Source organism: Somniosus microcephalus, chromosome 1 (assembly GCF_052327205.1).
Source record: "Somniosus microcephalus isolate GS21.2 chromosome 1, FLI_Smic_1.0, whole genome shotgun sequence".
Classification (NCBI taxonomy): Eukaryota; Metazoa; Chordata; class Chondrichthyes; order Squaliformes; family Somniosidae; genus Somniosus; species Somniosus microcephalus.
This window is the reverse complement of record NC_140987.1, coordinates 261218777-261237147: the sequence shown is the minus strand read 5'-3', so window position 1 is coordinate 261237147 and position 18371 is coordinate 261218777. Positions and strand designations below refer to the sequence as shown.

General features: G+C 42.6%; 1 protein-coding gene across 1 annotated transcript in view; it reads left to right on the top strand.

The window, feature by feature from the left end:
- The window catches only part of smc2 (structural maintenance of chromosomes 2), a 74825-nt gene extending 56654 nt beyond the window's left edge, over window positions 1–18171 (top strand). Inside the window, 5 exon segments of the mRNA XM_085992963.1 lie at window positions 2437–2637; window positions 4149–4265; window positions 5920–6080; window positions 10878–11025; window positions 17103–18171. Of these exon segments, the coding sequence (XP_085849089.1) occupies window positions 2437–2637; window positions 4149–4265; window positions 5920–6080; window positions 10878–11025; window positions 17103–17294 (819 nt within the window). The 3' untranslated portion in view covers window positions 17295–18171.
- The last annotated feature ends 200 nt before the right edge of the window (window positions 18172–18371 follow it).

Sequence of the window (18371 nt, the reverse complement as noted above, 5' to 3'; positions counted from 1 at the left end):
CCGCCGGGCACTCCAGCTAGTCTCCTAATACAATTGCAGATCAATAGTGGTGCTGCCTTGGGTTTACAAAGTTCTGGGTTCAGAAACGAATGGGGTATGTACCACTTGATTGGTGAGATGATCATCGTCTCTTCTAGCTATCCTGAAGGATTGTTGGCGGTCCTATAGTAGACTTCCAGTAACATCCTGGTTATGATTCAGCTAGTTGCTTGGGGTGAGGATTCTGCACATTGATGCTGATTTCTGCATCCAGCTTTCCCATAGAGCCCAAAATGCTGGCACAAATATAGAAAGCACAGCTTCCCATACACTGCCTACAAGGAATGTGGCAAGTCAGCTGTTCCAAGTGCAAGCTACCTTCCAGAAAATGTGTTGTTTCAAAGCATGGTGACCTAAATTATACGCAGTGATTTGAATGTGGCCTGAATAGCAGATCAAAAGTTTCAGTATAGATTTGTAAACTTCCACTTCTATTTCAACAATCTGTTTTGCTTTTTTAATTACCTTTCCACATTGTCTTCACATTGAAGGTGACAAGTTTGTTGTCATTCTCTGTTTGCTATCCAAGTCTTCCTTTGCTAATTCTATTACCTTCATTGTATAACTATGCTCAATTTTTTACAACTAGTCTGCAATACTTTACATAAAATTTTATGCTACTTGTCAACCTAATTGCATAACTGATCTAAATCCATGGCAAATTGTTTAACTGCATCCTCTATCCCTACTGCTCTCCCTTTAGTGTTGAATGCAAATTGAGCAAGCTTACAATTGGTTTCTACATCCAGGTCATTTATATAGATCAGAAACAATAGAGGTTCAAGCACTGAGGTTTGTGGTGCTCCAGTCAACAACACATCCCTTCTCTGGCTCCCTTACCTGGCTTTTATAAGCAGTTTGTTTCCTTTTTTTAATCCAACTTCCAATAAAATTTAAAAATCATGGGAAATCAGAGTAAAAATCATGCGGTCTATATGAAAGTCCAAGTTAATGAATAAATAGGCCCACTGGTATATGGTGACTGAATAAAATCATATTTTTATTACATGGCATTGCATGATTTTGTAGGATTATTAATGTTTTGGGATTGAATTTCACAATTTTGACCATTTTTCTATGGAAAACACAAACCAATGGCCGCTATCAATGTTTTTGCATGCTCGTACCTGTTTTAAAACCTCTTCAAAGCAGTCATGGAATACTATCCAACAACAATTTGCATTTATGTAGCACTCCTTGCATACAAAGAGATGTCTTGGGATGTTGGATAGCAAGAACGTGCTGAGGAGAAAAGGGAAGAGTGTCAGGAGGGGGTGAAGTACAGAGCACAGTCAAAAGAGGTTGAGAGAGATTGCGAGATCTTGTGTATACATATATAAATCCAGAGGCAGGTGCATATGTTGAGCAACAATTAGGCCAGTGTTGGAAGGTCGGAGGGTGCATTTGATGGGCTGGGGATTAGAGAAAGGGAGCAAGGCCATTGAGTGAAGTTGATGGTGAGGAGGACTTCAGTCAATTCGCAGGAGCACAGCAAACCAATAGAATTTGGTGAGGACAGGAGTGATGAGGATCCGAGCCTAAGTGTAGCTTGTAGTTAGTGGAAAGGGGGAAGGTCAGCCAGGAGAGCATTGGAGAAGTTTAGTTGTGACAGAAGTATGGGCTAGGGTTTCAGGGGGAGAGGTAGTTGACACTGGCTGTTCTAGTGGTAAAACTGATCAGATGTTGGGAATGAAGCTCCGCTCAGGATTGAGCAATACGTCAAGATTCTCTCTCTGGAAGATGAATGGGGTAGAGGCTGGTGTTTGGTGTAGGTAGGTGTTTGTGGGAATCCGAGGGTAGTTTTGGTGACCGTATGATGGAGGAGACCATTTGAGACTGTTGTGTCCATGCACGAGGCGGAGAAGTAGAACTGAGTGTTGTTGGTGCTTTAACTAGCTGCATGCTATAAAGGTTTTCTATCATCTCAAAGTTGCTGATGCATGATTTCCTGCCCCCTTCCCTCTTTGGCAACCTCCCAGTGCCAGGCCTAATATGCGAGGAACTTGGCACCTTTAATAAAATGAGACAGACCCTAGCAGTCCTGGGTGGGTCAGCACCCATGCAGTTACATGGGTGCTAGTCCCATCAGAGCCACACACTGACCCAAAAATCTGTAATTTTCTGTTAATTGAAAAGTGTAAGAGTTTTAAATTATTTACAAATTCCACTCCTGGTGCAAATAAGCACAGACAGTTGAACACTGAAAACAAAATAGTGTTCTCATAAGCATTCACTTAACAGTCGGGCAGTTAGTTCTTTTCTGCCTCAACTGGAAACTACTTATCTTCTTCACAAATCAAGAGTTTAGTATGAATTGTTTAATTAGAAGTTGGAGTTGGACTGCTGGTCTTTACAATAGCACTCTTCCTTTTCTTGTCCTATTTAAAACTTGTGCAGGTGACCAGAATGCTTAAAGAGTACGAGTGGATTACTTCTGAAAAGCACCTCTTTGGCCAGGCCAACACGGTCTATGATTTTAAAGCAAACAGCCCTAAAGAAGCAGGCCAGCGGCTGCAGAAGCTACAGGAGAAGAAAGATAAACTGGGCAAAAATGTCAACGTGAGGGCAATGAACATGCTGAGCCAGGCAGAAGAACGGGTATAACTTTACATTTAAATCTCTGAGTGCAAAAGAAACGAAAGCAGATTTGGAGTCCCACATGCTGATTGATTTTTTTGTTTTGTTTTGTTTTTAATACGTTCATGGGCTGTGGGCATTGCTGGCAAGGCCAACATTTATTGCCCATCCCTAATTGCCCTTGAGAAGGTAGTACAGGAAACTTTCTGGTATCTGGCACGGATGGGACCGACGTGTTGCCTGTTCATCAACAATTCCGGATAACCGAATGCTATAGTAAAAGATACAGAGCTCAGAGCTCCGTATAAAGCAACAAACCCTGTAACAGCTTCAAAACAATCGGCACAAGTTGCAAGCGTCTCTGTAGCTTAGCAACAGCTTCAGCTACACCCTTGCACAGCAACAAATGGAGTAAAAAAAAGTAATAAGTTATCTGAACCGACTATTTAGGGACCGGTTAATCAAAAGTTTCCTGTAGTGAGCTGCCTTGAACCGCTGCAGTCCATGTGGTGAAGGTACTCACATAGTGCTGTTCGGGAGGGAGTTCCAGGATTTTGACCCCTCTGTGATGCTCTGTTCCCTGCAAGTCTGTTAGTGCAGTTGACAGTGGGAGAACTATTTTTCCTCGGTCTGCTGCACTCTTAATATAAAAGCACCTTAAGTCAGTTCTAAATGTAAATAATTTGGGTTCTCTTTGGCATTGCATTTAATCTTGAACAAATATCTTTGAAACAAAGATGATATTGTATGGCATTGAACTGCCTGAGAGTTGTAGGAGCTTACAAGTAACTCAAGACGATCTTGCATGAAAGAGCTTTTTGTAATGCACTGCCAACGATGTGATATGTTATTCCATAAGTGGGTATTGGGTATGTTCTGCTATTAAAGGAGCATTTCAGTGATTAAGTACAAGGAATGATATGCATGCACTCCGACATCAGTCCCCTTCAGCTAACATAGTAATTAAAGCGCTTCATAGGAGCCGTGTTTATCCTCGGGTTGAGGGAGTGAATGTTTTGGGGGTTGTTTTGCAACACACCTGTCCCATAGCGTTTGGAACAGTTCTCTGTTTCATTTCCTGCCTTGGCATCCCCCACTGAGTATTTGCTTTGTTGTAAACAAATATCCCATGGGACAGAAAAGGCTGCCAGAGAACACTGTAACCAGAACACAGGGGTTTAGCGCTGTGGGATGTGTAAGGGAGTCCCTATGTCCTACATAATTCTAGTGTGTGCGTCATTTAATATTATATGTCGGTTCCCTATGAAGTGACCGAGGATTGTATTCACTCCTATACTGAAGTTCACCTATAAGTGACCATGCGTGTAACTTTCACCATCATGGTAGGCAGTAATCAAGTATGAAGTTAATTAACATCAATGTCATGATGGGTATTAATTATAAAACAGCTTTGATTAAAACTATAGATGCCAGTCTTGAACATCCACTTATTGATGTGTGTATGAAAGGTGCAATTGGATGTGAGAAACATTCATGAAATCTGAGTGGGCTCTCTTTATGCTTGTTCACAGTACAATGATTTGATGAAGAAAAAAAGAATAGTTAAAAATGACAAGTCAAAAATTCTTTCAACTATCGAAGAGCTGGATAAAAAGAAAAATGAAGCTTTGAATGTTGCATGGAAACAGGTAAGCACCAATTTATATCAACAGTTTTTTGGGGTTGGGGGGCGGGTGTTTTTTTTGTTCTTGAAGATCCGGAATAAATATAAGGCACAATGAGCAGATGTATAGTCAATAAACCTACTATTGAAAGCTAAAGTAATACAGCTTCTGTCTTAAATGTCAACCAATAACAATGATAGGCCTTCTGTACAAGACCTAGAATTAACGGCCCAGAAATTCGTGTCGGGGGCTTCCCGCGGGTGCAAGCCCCCGACCTACACTTACCTAGCGCGCCGACAGTTGAGGCCTGGGCCTGCGTGGATTTCCTGTCTGTGGCCCGTTCCAGCTCCCGGCGCGCTGTGCTTGCGTGATCCAGCGGCGTACTTAGTGCGATGCGTCGGCTGGGATCGCGTGAGCACTGGGCAACCAATCGGAGGAGGGAAAAGTCCATTCATGAGTTTGACATAAGACCTGTCAAACTCATGAAAACTCCGGGCGCCCAAAACAGTAAATAACCTTAAAATAAATTTTTAAAAAACATCACACTATTTAAATCAACTATAAATAACATTAAATAACCATTTTAAACAATAATTTAAATTTTTGAAAAAAATAATTTTATACAAAATCGGAGCTAAAAATACACTTACCTTACTGTAAAGTATTTAAAAATAATAAACCTGTGGGGAAAAATGTTCTAATTTTAATTAATTGACCACTTACCTGTTAAAATGAAGTCCTTACGTCTGCTTTTTTAATGTGTAAAAAGTGGAGGCCTTCACGCACGGGCAAACCTGTCAAAAAAAAGGAAGTTCAACGCTCACGCGCTGCCTCATACCTCGCACGTGTTTCACCTCTTAACCCCTGCTTTCAGGGGACCGGAAGTCCCGTTTTCCCGTGCACGCGTTGGGACCCGAATTACTGGGCCAACGATTCATAGCAAAACAATCACTTGTCCCAGACTGAATTTCCCAAACCACCTTGGAGTTTGCAGGGACTATCTTTGAATATCTTCAGTCTGTGATGCTGACTTCCTTCCTGTTGGTGATTGACCAATTTAAAAAAAGCTACTTTTTTCCCCCTCCCTTCTCATCCTGGTCCCTGCCCCCCCCCTTCCCTTTAGTGTGTGGGTTTAAAAAAGACATCATCTGTTCTCAAAATAAATGGGGACCATCCTGGCTAAAGGGCCTGGAATGAGACAATTGGCCTTCATTGTATCAGTTTAGAATAGACTGAGTTGTGATATTCCACAAACTGTACCCTTGGACTTTAATATACAACTTTAATGCGTGTGGCCTTTTTTTTTAAACCTGTGTGAATTCACTTTGTTTTAAAACACAACTTAAATATAACTCAGTCCCAAAATTCTTTCTTTGAAGTATTTTTAAAAAATGCTAAAACATGGTGGTGATCTTTTAGTACATTTTTCACGTGTCTAAACCTGTCCTGTTCAGTTCAGGTGACTATGGCCTGTACCTGTAGACTTACTGACGTCTGAAGTACATAATCTGTAAAGAAGTGGAGATACTGAGTTACTTTGCTAATTGATTTGTGACGGAGCAGAATACACAACTTGATATGTAGCTAATAGAACAAATTCATTTTAACCAATCTATCTTGACCCTGTAATATTGGCTGTTGTCATTCCTGGTATCCAAATTTATCTCTCTTAATCTAGGTAAACACAGATTTTGGCTCCATTTTCTCCACACTGCTTCCTGGAGCAAATGCCATGTTGGTTCCTCCTGAGGGCAAGACTATTCTAGATGGACTTGAATTCAAAGTAGCCCTTGGAGATGCCTGGAAGGACAACCTCACTGAACTTAGTGGCGGTCAAAGGTCTGTCTTTCCTTTTTATTCGATTTCTGGATATTAATTAGCTTTTAATGTAGATACTTTTTCCCCCCCTCAATTTTCAGCTCTAGTGCCTTGCTTTCTTTCATCTATAAACCTCAGTTTTCCCCCTCAGTAATGTACTATCAATAATTGCTGTCATTTTCTGTTTAAAAGTGTGCTGTAAAGATTTGCCACCTACCTAGCCAGAGTTCTAGTTTGAGCCTGGACCATAAGCACCAACTTGGTCACAGTTTTGGAGGAGACACAGGTGTACTGCATATCTCCAGTTAACCCATAGTAGTGTTCTCAAACTCTTTTTATTTGTGCATGGGATGTGGGTATCGCTGGCAAGGCTAGCATGTATTGCCCATCCCTAATTGCCCTTGAGAAGGGGGTGGTGAGCCACCTCCTTGAACTGCTGAAGTCTGTTGTCTTTGTAGTGGTTTGGTACAACTGCGTGGCTTGCTAGGCCATTTCAGAGGGCAGTTAAGAGTCAATCACATTGCTGTGGGTCTGGACTCACGCACAGGCCAGACCAAGTAAGGACGGCAGATTTCCTTCCCTAAAGGACACTAGTGAACCAAATGGGTTTTTATGACAATCTGGTAGTTTCATGGTCACCATTACTGATGCTTGCTTTCTATTCCAGGTCTACGTGCTAGAATTGATATGAGATCATAATTTTTCTCCGCTTACAAACTCCAGTTAACCCGTATTAGTGTTCTCAAACTCTTTTTTGATATTTGGAATTTTAGCCTTTATAGCATTTGCAAATTCCATCATAGAGTCTGATGCTATTTTGAAAGAAAGAACTCTCATTTATTTAGTGCCTTTCATATCCTCAAAGTGTCCCAAAGAGATATACAGCAATTAATTACTTTTAAGTGTAGTCATTGTTGTTTTATCGCCAAACAGGGTAGCTAATTTGCACACAGCAAGGTCTTGATCAGAATCTCTTGTTTTAAAACTATAGCCTTTGCCAGTAGAAAATGTTGAGTCCAGCCAATGTTAATTAATTTTTTTTTTAAATAGAAAAATCCCTGGCCCCTCCTATTTACTGTCAGTTTTTCCAACTTTGTTGCAGCAGCTGCTGTTCATAACCATTGTACACAGTCTCGTGAATTGCTGAGTTTAGAGTAGCAGACTCAATTAGGTGACGGGTTATTGGTAAACCCATACTTTATATTATAAATAAAAACAGAAAATGCTGGAAATACTCAGCAGGTCAGGCAGCATATGTGGAGAGAGAAACAGAGTTAACGTTTCAGGTCGATGACCCTTCCTCAGAACTGGAAAAAATTGGAGATGGAGCAGGTTTTTAAGCAAGTGTGGGGGGAGGGGAGGAAAGAACAAAAGGGAAGGTCTGAGATAGGATGGAAGGCAGGAGAGATTAAGAGACAAAATGGGTGATGGTACAAGGCAAAAGGAGATGGTAATGGGACAAGTTAAGAAACAAAAGATGGCTCTAGATGAAGTGTAAATGGCAATGGCAGAATGATCGACAGCTGCCATGTGAGAGAGAAAAAAGGGGAAAAAAGATAGGGGCAAAGGTTATGGTCTGAAATTGTTGAACTCGATGTTGAGTCCAGAAGGCTGTAAAATGTCTAATTGAAAGATGAGGTGCTGTTCCTCGATCTTACGTTTAACTGCATTGGAACAGTGTAAGAGGCCGAGCACGGAGAGGTCAGAGTGGGAATGGAGCGGAGAATTAAAGTGACAAGCGACTGGAAGCTCGGGGTCACCCATACGGACTGAACGGAGGTGTTCCGCAAAGCGATCACCCAATCTGCGTTTCGTCTCCCCAATGTAGAGGAGACCACATCGTGAGCAGTGAATACAATATACTAAATTGCAAGAAATACAAGTAAATTGCTGTTTCACCTGGAAGGACTGTTTGGGGCCTTGGACAGTGGGGGAGGGAGGAGGTAAAAGGGCAGGTGTTGCATCTCCTGCGCTTGCACGTGAAGGTGCAGGGTGTTGGTGATAGAGTGGACCAGGGTGTCGCGGAGGGAGCGGTCCCTTCAGAATGCTGAAAGGGAAGATGTGTTTGGTGGTGGGATCACACTGGAGGTGGCGGAAATGGTGGCGGATGATCTGTTGAATGTGGAGGCTGGTGGAGTGAAAGGTGAGGACAAGGGGAACCCTATCGTGGTTCCAGGAGGGAGGGGAAGCGGTGAGAGTAGAAGTGCGGGAAATAGAACGGACACAGTCAAGGGCCGTGTCAACCACAGTGGAGGGGGAAAAGGAAGACATGTCTGAAGCACCAGTACGGAAGGTGGCATCGTCAGAGCAGATGCGGCAGAGACGGAGAAACTGGGAGAGTGGAATAGAGTCCTTACAGGAAGTGGGGTGGGAGGAAGTGTAGTCCAGGTAGCTGTGGGAGTCAGTGGGCTTGTAGTGAATGTTTGTCAATAACCTATCCCTAGAGATGGAGACAGAGAAGTCGAGGAAGGGAAGGGAAGAGTCTGAGATTGACCATGTGAAGGTGAGGGAAGGGTGGAAATTGGAAGCAAAGTGAATGAAATTTTCTAGTTCAGGGCGAGAGCAGGAAACGGCACCGATACAGTTATCAATGTACTGGAAAAGAGGTGAGGGAGGGGACCCAAGTAGGACTGGAACAAAGACTGTCCCACGAAAAGGCAGGCATAGCTAGGACCCATGTGGGTTCCCATAGCAACACCTTTAATTTGGAAGAAGTGAGTGGAGTCAAAAGAGACGTCGTTCAATGTGAGAACAAGTTCAGCCAGGTGGTGGTGGATGGGTCTGGTCGGGTCTCTGTTCAAGGAAGAAGCGGAGCGCCCTCAGGCCATCCTGTTGGGGGATGGAGGTGTACAGGGATTGGACGTCCATAGTGAAAAGGAGACGGTTGGGGCCAGGAAACTGTTAACGTGGCGGAGGGCGTCGGAAGAGTTGTGGATGTCGGTGGGAAGAGACTGGACAAGGGAAGAAATGGTAGAGTCAAGATAGGAAGAGATAAGTTCCGTGGGGCAAGAACAGGCTGAAAGGATGAGTCTACCAGGGCTGTCCTGTTTGTGGATCTTGGGAAGGAGGTAGCAGCGGGCTGTGCGGGGTTGGGGAACTATGAGGTTGGCGGCCGCGGGGGGGAAGATCTCCAGAGGAGATGAGGTCATACTTTATATTGTTACTCTGAAAACAAATTCACTTTTTAAAAAACCAGAATGAATGCAAAGGGAAACCAGCCAGCAGCTGCCCCAGTTCTGCTCCTCCATCCATGTGTTGAAGCTCCAGTAATCCTTATTTGAATTTTGTTACAAAATTAGTGCCCAAGACAGTTACAAGAGGTCAGACAGTTTAAAAGAATAATACAGAAAGGGCGAGGTAATGAAGTTGGCAGTGGATCTTGTGCACCTGGAAACTTGCCTGGTTGTAAACTGAGAGCTGAAGTTTGAGAGACTGATGCCACCCGGTGGAAATAGTGAGGGTGCAATTCTCTTTCCCCCCACCCCTGCTGTTGGGAGAATTGTTGTTTACCCCAAGTTATTGCCTAGGGACTCAATAGTAAGTGTTGGCTGGGGGCAGCATCCCAACTGAGCTTACCTTGCACTTGTCTAACATGCATGTTACAGTGCGGGTTTCGGAATAGCACTCGGGAATAGGAACCTTGATTGTTTTCATACAAAAATGACAGGCAGGAAAAGACCAGCAGGTCCATCAAGCCTGCCTCACATTCCTGATGTCTGGAGCATCGCGACTAGACACTTCCTATCCCCCTACAGCCATGTAATCTCCCAGGAGTGGCAAAAAAAAACAAGCGAGAAACCCAGGGCCAATAAAGGAGAAAACAAACTCTGGAAAATTCCCTTCTGACCTCCTCAGACGGTCAAAACCAGTCCTGGAGATCACATGGATCATGTGTTTGTTATTTATTAATCCACTTACCTTCTATATGATGCGATCTCTGCCCCAGTCAGGAACACCCGGTCCAGCTCCCTCTTGAAGACATGCAGAGAGTCAGCACCCACCACACCAGCCGGCATCACATTCCAGAGGCTCACTACTCTCTGGGAATAGAAGAACCGCTAGCCGGATTCTACTTTTGCATAGCTTAAACGCATGTCCCCATGCCCTCCCCAGTCTGTCAAACTGGAATAATCTTATCAGTAGGCGTGCAATCCAGCTCTTTCATTATTTTGTAACTCTCTATCCGGTTGCCTTTAAGTCTATGCTGCTCCAGAGTAAATATAGGGTCTTTAAGCCTATATGAGTAAGGTTCTTTCAGCTAGGAATCATTCTCGTGGCTCTCCTCTGAACTTTTTCCAAGGCCACTATATCACCCACCATGTGAGGGGACCAGACTTCAATTTACCTCTGCTCCTGATACTTTTTTCAGTTGTCATTATTTGGTATAGATGCATATTTCAACAATTGATTTTTCAGATCAATTTGTGAAAAATATTAGATATATACTTATGGTGTCAGGTTATGATTTTAAAAAAAAAGTCACTATTGCAGTAATATAAGACTTTATTTTTTTATTACAAATATTTTGCCCATAGTTTTACTGCTTGATGAGATGATACCAAGCATGTCATGCCATATCAAGATAAAATTATTCAAGCAAGTTAGCACTATGTTAAATAGTAGATAAAGGACCTTTTGACAACCCTGAACTCTGCATGTGAGAATACTTATGAAAGAAGCAATGGCTGGGGTTTGATGGGAAGGAGATGCATATTTAATTAACACTTGATCTGTTCAAATCTATGGACAACTGATTCTTTTCGTTCAGGTTCTATTGCACTAACAGAATGGGATTTGTTCTGCATTTGTAATCCGTAGGTCACTGGTGGCTCTATCTCTGATCCTAGCCATGCTGCTGTTCAAACCTGCTCCAATTTATATTCTGGATGAAGTAGATGCAGCCCTGGACCTCTCTCATACCCAGAACATTGGACAGATGCTGCGAACACATTTCCAGCACTCCCAGGTATGTTGTGTATAGTTAATGTAAAAAGAAATGAGAAGAGCGGATAAAAGTTTGACGTGGGCCTAATTTAATTTTGAACAAATAGCCAGTTGAATCCTACAATTTCTACTCCCCTCTTCCTCCCATTTTCTCTGCTCCTTTCCTTCTCCTCTCCCTGCTGTCGCCTCCCTCACCGTATTCCTTTTTCCCCTATCTCCCCTCCCATTCTTGAAACTTTGATACCTTGCTGAGGCATAATTCCGATTCCTCGCTGAGGCATAGTTCCATGTGTGCCTGAGGCCCCCAGCACCTTGCACAAGTGTTATTTTGAGCGTTGGTGGGCTGTTCAACAGCGGGAACATCACATTTATGCATGTTACTGTCCTCCGCTAATGCTTCCAACAGGGATTATTGGACACTGATCAGTAATGGTAACGCAGGCCAATTTCCCCCTTGATCTAGGGTGCTGAGGGCAATTTTAGTGGTCCTACCACGACCTACTAAGAACAGCTAATTCAGCACAGGCTCTGGATCAAATGTGGAACCTTCCTGTATACCTCTGTTATTCATTGCTTTAACTAGCTCAGCAATCAAGGAACAGCTGAATTTTACATTCAATAGCTGAGCAGGAAGGTCCCGGGTTTGATTTTCGTGTCCATGTTGAGTTAACTGATCTCGGTCAGAGTGCATGGTTAGGTGTTTCAACTGGTCTCTGTCACTGGGTTGAGGATTCCAAATTGCCCAAGGTTCTTGCTGCTGATCGACCAGCAAACTCTGCTGGCAATGCATGTCAGGATGTTGGGTGAGGGAGGATGACTCAGCAATTGAATAGCCTGCCAGCACTCACTGTCAAGGTTCACACGTGGATAATGCCTGCCTCATTGAGTTACCAGAGGGAATGGCCCGGATTTTGCAGTGGGTAATGACTGTGAACTGTCAGCGTTAGTTATCATTACCCCTCTGAAACTGACTGTAACTTCAAGTTTAGCGCATGTGCATCTAAATGCGGAAATCTGAAGTTGCGGTCAGTCATTCACTGCTCAGACACTGGCTGCGCTGTGGGCCCCACCCTCCATAGCCAGCAATCAGTGGAACTGGCGAAAACTTAAGCTTTTCTTTGCTAATATCGCTGTTAAACACCCCATTAAATGTTGAGCCTTTTTGGAATAGGTGTAACTGGGGTTTTAACAGCGTATTGATTGCTAATCAACCGTTCTGGGTCTGAAAAACTAATTTTTATATTTGTGGACTTGTCAAGTTTCTCCAGTATGATCAAATGTAATTTTAAAAAAAAATTATAATTTAAGTTTTTTTCATATTTCAGTTTCTACCGTAACCCCTTGTGTATGTTCCAATCTTTATTTCGTTCTCTAACATTTTTTCAAAGTGCAGCTAATCGGTGCTTTTCATTTTCTGGTTTGTTTTCTGAGAATTTTTCAAAGTGATAGGCTGCTTAGACAGCTTGATGACATCATTGCTGCACTACGCTAAGAATCCCCTATTCACAACGCTACAATCAATTACACATTGAGAAACCTAAAGTTCTTGCCACAGAGATTGTGAGATCTCTGTGGGCAGCTTTCTTTGATGTCAGCGGCAATCGCCGTCACGTTGCCACTGACCGTAAATTACGGGCCAATATCTCAGCAAACTTCGATGCTTTAGGAAAAGAAGCAACCGTGAATGGAGTTGAAGTGGCTAAGGATGAAGCTGAAAGAGATTTGGCAATCTTAATGGACTGGAACTTAATGTGTCCAACCAATGTAGAGCAGCAATCGATAAATCCAACAATACGTTGAACTGCAGAGCCGAAACAGTAACGTACAAGTCAGAGGAAGTAGAGATCAAACTATATAGTTTTCTGGTCAGACTGCACCTTGGGTACAGCATCCGTTTCTGGTTGTTAAGACACAAGGAAGATATTTGAGTGATGGTGGCAGTGCTGAAGGAGAGCCACCAGGTTGATCGTTGGTGGCAAAGCTCGGCATTGTGAGGAGAGACTGGAGAAACTTGGGCTTCTATGGCTGTCAATTTTTGTCAGAATACGCTCCGGTGAAGCTCCTTGGGATGTTTTACTAAGTTAAAGGCACTATATAAATGCAACTTGTTTTATTTATTGTAGCCTGGAAAGGGGGTGTCCAAAGGGAAGTCTTGTAGAAAAGAAAAATCTGAAATATTCCTTTGTTAAATAGTGAGAGTAAGACGAGACCTAGATTGAAACTCGTAAAAAGGTAAATTTAGGACTGATATCAGGAAATTCTTTGGATCAACATATGGGATAGACTTCCAGGCAGAGAGGAAAAGGCAAAAACTCTGGAATTGTTTGAGAAACAATTGGAGGCTGAACAGGGGAGATCTTTGGATCTTCCTGGATGGTTAATCGAATATGGGCCAAATGGCCATCCTCATCTGTAACTATCTTGTGAATTCCGGAGAAGTTAGAAAATTGGTAGAGAAGAGTGGGGTGGGGGAAGAACTGCTGGTCACTAATGTGACTTTTGTTGGGGGGAGGGGAGAGACTGGGGGAAATTGGAGTTTAGAAGGATAAAAATAGAGGAACGTTCAGACGGGATATGACCATAGCAATATGGCTTTTTTTCCTACTGTGAAGACCTGATAACTAGTCATGAGGTAATTATGGATGAGAGAGGCCATTCAGACCATCTTTAGTTCATCCATCCAAAAGACCCTGATGTCTCCCCCTTGCAGCATTCAGGTTGGTTCTTAAATGTCTTTTGTTTCGCCTCTACTTCTCTATCTGGGATCTTGATCACTCTGCGTGAATAAGAGCTCATTGACGCCAATCCTAAATTTCTTTTACTCGTTTGAACCTGTGTCTCCCTGGCCTACTCCCTCGATTTACGTTAGTGATTTTCCAGAGTTACTTTTCCATACTAAGAAAGACTATGAAAAATTCAAAAATGGGTTTAGAATGCATGTACATAAACGCACCAAAGTGTGGTGAATAAGGTTGGTGAGCTACAAGCACAATTAGCCATGTGGCAATATGATGTTGTGGCAATAATGGTGAGGACTGGGCACTTAATATTCAAGGGTACAAGGTGTTCAGAACAGATAGGGAAGGATAAAAGGGTGATGGGGTGGCAGTGCTGATTAAGGAAGACATTATAGTGTTCTTGAGGGGACGAGGACAGAGTCCATTTGGTTAGAGTTGAGGAGCAAAGAGGGTATGATCACACTATTGGGGGTATTCTACAGACCTCCAAATAGTGAGAGGGAGGTAGAAGAGCAAATCTGCAGGGAAATCGCAGGGATATGCAAGAGCTATAGAGTGGTGATACTGGGCGACTTTAATTACCCAAATATCGATTGGGATAATGCTAGGGTAAAGGGAAAGGAGGGGGAGGAATTTCTGAAATGTGTTCAGGAGAATTTCCTTGACCAATATGTTCTTAGCCCAACTAGGAAGGAGGCATTGCTGGATCTGGTGCTGGGGAATGAGGAGGGCCAGGTTAACCAAGTGTCTGTGGGAGAACACGGGTATGAGTGATCATCGTATCATAAGATTTAGATTAGCAATGGAGAGGAGCAAGGAACAATCTAGAGTGGAACTTCTAAACTGGAATAGGGCTAACTTCAATGGGATGCGAAAGGATCTAGCCAGGGTAAAATGGAACCAAAGACTGACAGGAAAAAATGTACAGAACAGTGGGTGATCTTTAAGGAGGAGATGTTCCAAGTACAGGCTAGGTACATTCCAACAAGAGGGAAAGGTAAGGGAACAAAGCAAGGGCTCCTTGGATGACGCGGGAGATTTAGAAGATGATGAAACAAAAAAAGAGGGTGTATGATGAATGTCAGGTGACTTCTTCAAGGGAGAACCAGACCAAATACAATAAGTTGAGAAGGGAAGTGAAGATGAAAATAAGATTGGCAAAGAGAGAATATGAGAGTAGAATGGTTAACATAAAAGTGAAGCCAGAAATCTTCTACCGGCGTGTAAACAGTAAGTGGGTAGTAAAAGGCAGGGTGGGGCCTATTGGGGACAATGAAGGTGATATATGCTTAGAGGCACAGGACAAGGCTAGAATACTCAATGAGTACTTTGTATTGGTGTTTACTAAGGAGGTGGTGCTGACAAAATATTGGTAGAAGTGGAAAAGGTAGAAGCAATGGAAGGGGTGACAATTGATAGACAGGATGTACTAGAAAGGCTGGGTATGCTTTGAGTGGATAAGTTGCCTGATCCAGATGGCTTGCATCCCAGGTTGCTAAGGGAATTGGGGGAGGAGATAGCGGAAGGGCTTGCCATAATTTTCCAATCTTCCCTAGATGCGGGGGAGGGGCCTGAGGATTGGAAAGTGGCAAATGTGACACCATTGTTAAAGAAAGGGTGTAAGGACAATCCTAGTAACTATAGGCTAGTCACTTTAACATCAGTGGTGGGTAAAGTTTTAGAAACAATCAAGGAAAAAATTAACAGGCACTTGGAGAGGTTTAAGCTAATTAAAGAGCGCCAACACGGATTTGTAAAAGCAGATTGTGTTTGACTGATCTAACTGAAATTTTTGATGAAGGAACAGAGGATTGATGAAGGGAATGCAATGGATGTTGTCTACATGGATTTTAGAAAGGCATTTGACAAAGTATCACATAGACGGCTGGTTAACAAAATTGAGGCTCATGGAATAGGTGGGTCAGTGGCAGCTTGGATAAGGAATTGGCTTAAGGACAGCAAACAGCGAGTTGTGGTAAATGGCTGTTTTTCAGACTGGAGGATGGTAGACAGTGGTGTTCCCCAAGGGTCAGTGCTGGGGTCACTGCTTTTTTTGATATATATAAATGACCTGGATATTTGAATACAGAGTAGAATTTCTAAATTTGCCGATGACGCCAAACTTGGGGGTGTGGCAAACAGTGAGGATGATACCAATCGACTGCAACAGGACATAGAAAGGCTAGCAGATGGAATTTAATAGAGAAGTGTGAGGTGATGCATTTTGGCAGAAGGAACGGGGAGAGGTAATATACACTTAATGGCACAATTTTAAAGAGTGTGCAGGGATAGAGGGACCTGGGAGTTAATGTGCATAGGACCCTGAAGGTGGTTGGATATATTGAGTGGTTAGCAAAGCATATGGGATCTTGGGCTTCATAAATAGAGGTGTTGAGTACAAAAGTAGAGTAGTTATGCTGAACCTTTATAAAGCGCTGGTTAGGCCACAACTGGAGTATTGCGTCCAGTTCTGGTGACCACACTTTAGGAAGGATGTGAAGGCCCTTGAGAGGGTGCAGAGGAGATTTACCAGAATGGTTCCGGGGATGGGGGATCTTAGCTACAAGGACAGGTTGGAGAAGCTGGATTTGTTTTCATTAGAGCAAAGGAGGTTGAGGGGTGATTTGATCGAGGTGTACAAGATTATGATGGGTTTGGATAGGCTAGACGGGGAAAGGCTGTTCCCACTAGTTGATGGTACAAGAACTAGGGGACACAGATTTAATAGATACAGGGGGGAATGTGAGGAAAAGCTATTTTATGCAGCGAGTGGTGAGGACCTGGAACTCATTGCCAACGAAAGTGGTGGAAGTGGAGACACTCAATGTTTTCAAGGGGAGACTGCATAGGCACTTGAGGGAAATAAACTTGCAGGGCTACGGGGATAGAGTGGGGGAATGGGACTGACTGGATTGCTCTACAGAGAGCCGGCATGGACTTGATGGGCCGAATGGCTTCCTTCTGTGCCGTTATGACTCTATGACTGTTTGCTATTGTATTTATTTCTATAAGATCACTTCTCAGTAGCTTCTGAAAGCCCATGTTTCTTCAATCTTTCCTGACAACTCGGACCTCTAACACTAGGGATCAGCCTTGTAACTGCCCCCTGCACTCCATCCAATCCTTGAATCTGCCTTGTTTCTTGGGAGTCAGAGTCTATGGAATGGAAGAGATAAATTATCATTGTGACACAAGTGAAACTCCATTCTCATTCTGCAGCTAGTTACTTTGGTAGTTATTTGGTCTGTGCTGCATCTTTGTGGCAGGGTAGAAGAGGAGAAATAGAAGATGGGAATAACTTTAATAAAAAAAAAAAAAAACACGCCCTGTTAAAGTAACTTTTTTTTCTAAAACTCTGCAGTTTATCGTCGTGTCACTGAAAGATGGTATGTTCAGTAATGCTAACGTCTTGTTCAAAACCAAGTTTGTGGACGGCGTGTCAACAGTCGCAAGATTTGCTCAGAGCCAGAATGGTTCAGTCACGTCCAATCACCTTCCTGGTCATGCAGATAAAGGAAAAACAAAAGAGAAGAGGAACAGACTGCAAATATAGGTCTAAATACCGCACAAGTTTCTCTCAAATGGCTGTATAGAACTCTGCATGCTGTCTTCTGTATATGTAATACTGCACAGCAAAATCACTCTTTTCCTTTCTCTTTATATTTTCCTGATACTTTTTTTTACATGTTTTCAATATTTTTAATAAACTCCTTTTTGAAAGTTGCTTTTTTCCCTATAATTATGAAAACTTTTCATGCACAACAGTAACTTAAATGTATAGATTATTTCTTGCATCAATGTTCAAAATACTGCTGGCCAAATAGTTAGACAGTCTATTTTACGTGATAGAAAAGTAAAGGAATGATGTACAGCATGTAAGTTTATGCTTTTAATTAACCTTCATGCCTCCTAGCTCAGTTTATGTTCTTGTCAATTGCTCCTTTCCCACTCAACACAAGACTTTGATACTGCTGCATATCTCTGAGGCTCTGCTAACATTTCTCTCGTGCTCCTGGACATGGTACAAGACAAAGCTTGTCATTTGGTAGGCAATCCTCCTCTCAGGCTTTGTTACAGACCTTTCTCTCTCTTTTTAAATCAGTACTGTTGTGATCACCTTGTTCCCATTAAGTTCCAAATACACTCAAGTTTCTCATCCCTATATCCCCACTATTGATCAAGATTCATCACACAGTATTGAACTCCAACTGATTCTTTCCCACAACCTCAGCCACAGAACTCCTTACATCCCCAAGTCTTGCCGCCTTCCTATAATCTTCAGACATTAAACTCCATGCTGTGCTACCTGATAATTTGTTCTCCTGATTTACCTCTTTTATGTTTTTTCACTTTTGTAGTGGCAGCTTCATGAATCTTCGCCTTTCACAATGACTTGTCAATAATGCATTAAAAAAATTGTACAACCTTAATTTTTGTTTTAGGTTAATGTCATATTTCTACTATAGGGGTTATACACAACCTGCACTTGTATCCTTCCTGTGTGCAGTGTTGCTGATTGGGTACTGCAATTTTTCCCAAATTCTGGAGGCAATGAAAATGCCAGTTTTAGAGGAAATCTGAGGTAAAAATCACTTACCATAATGATCATTGAATGAACAATTTAAAGGAG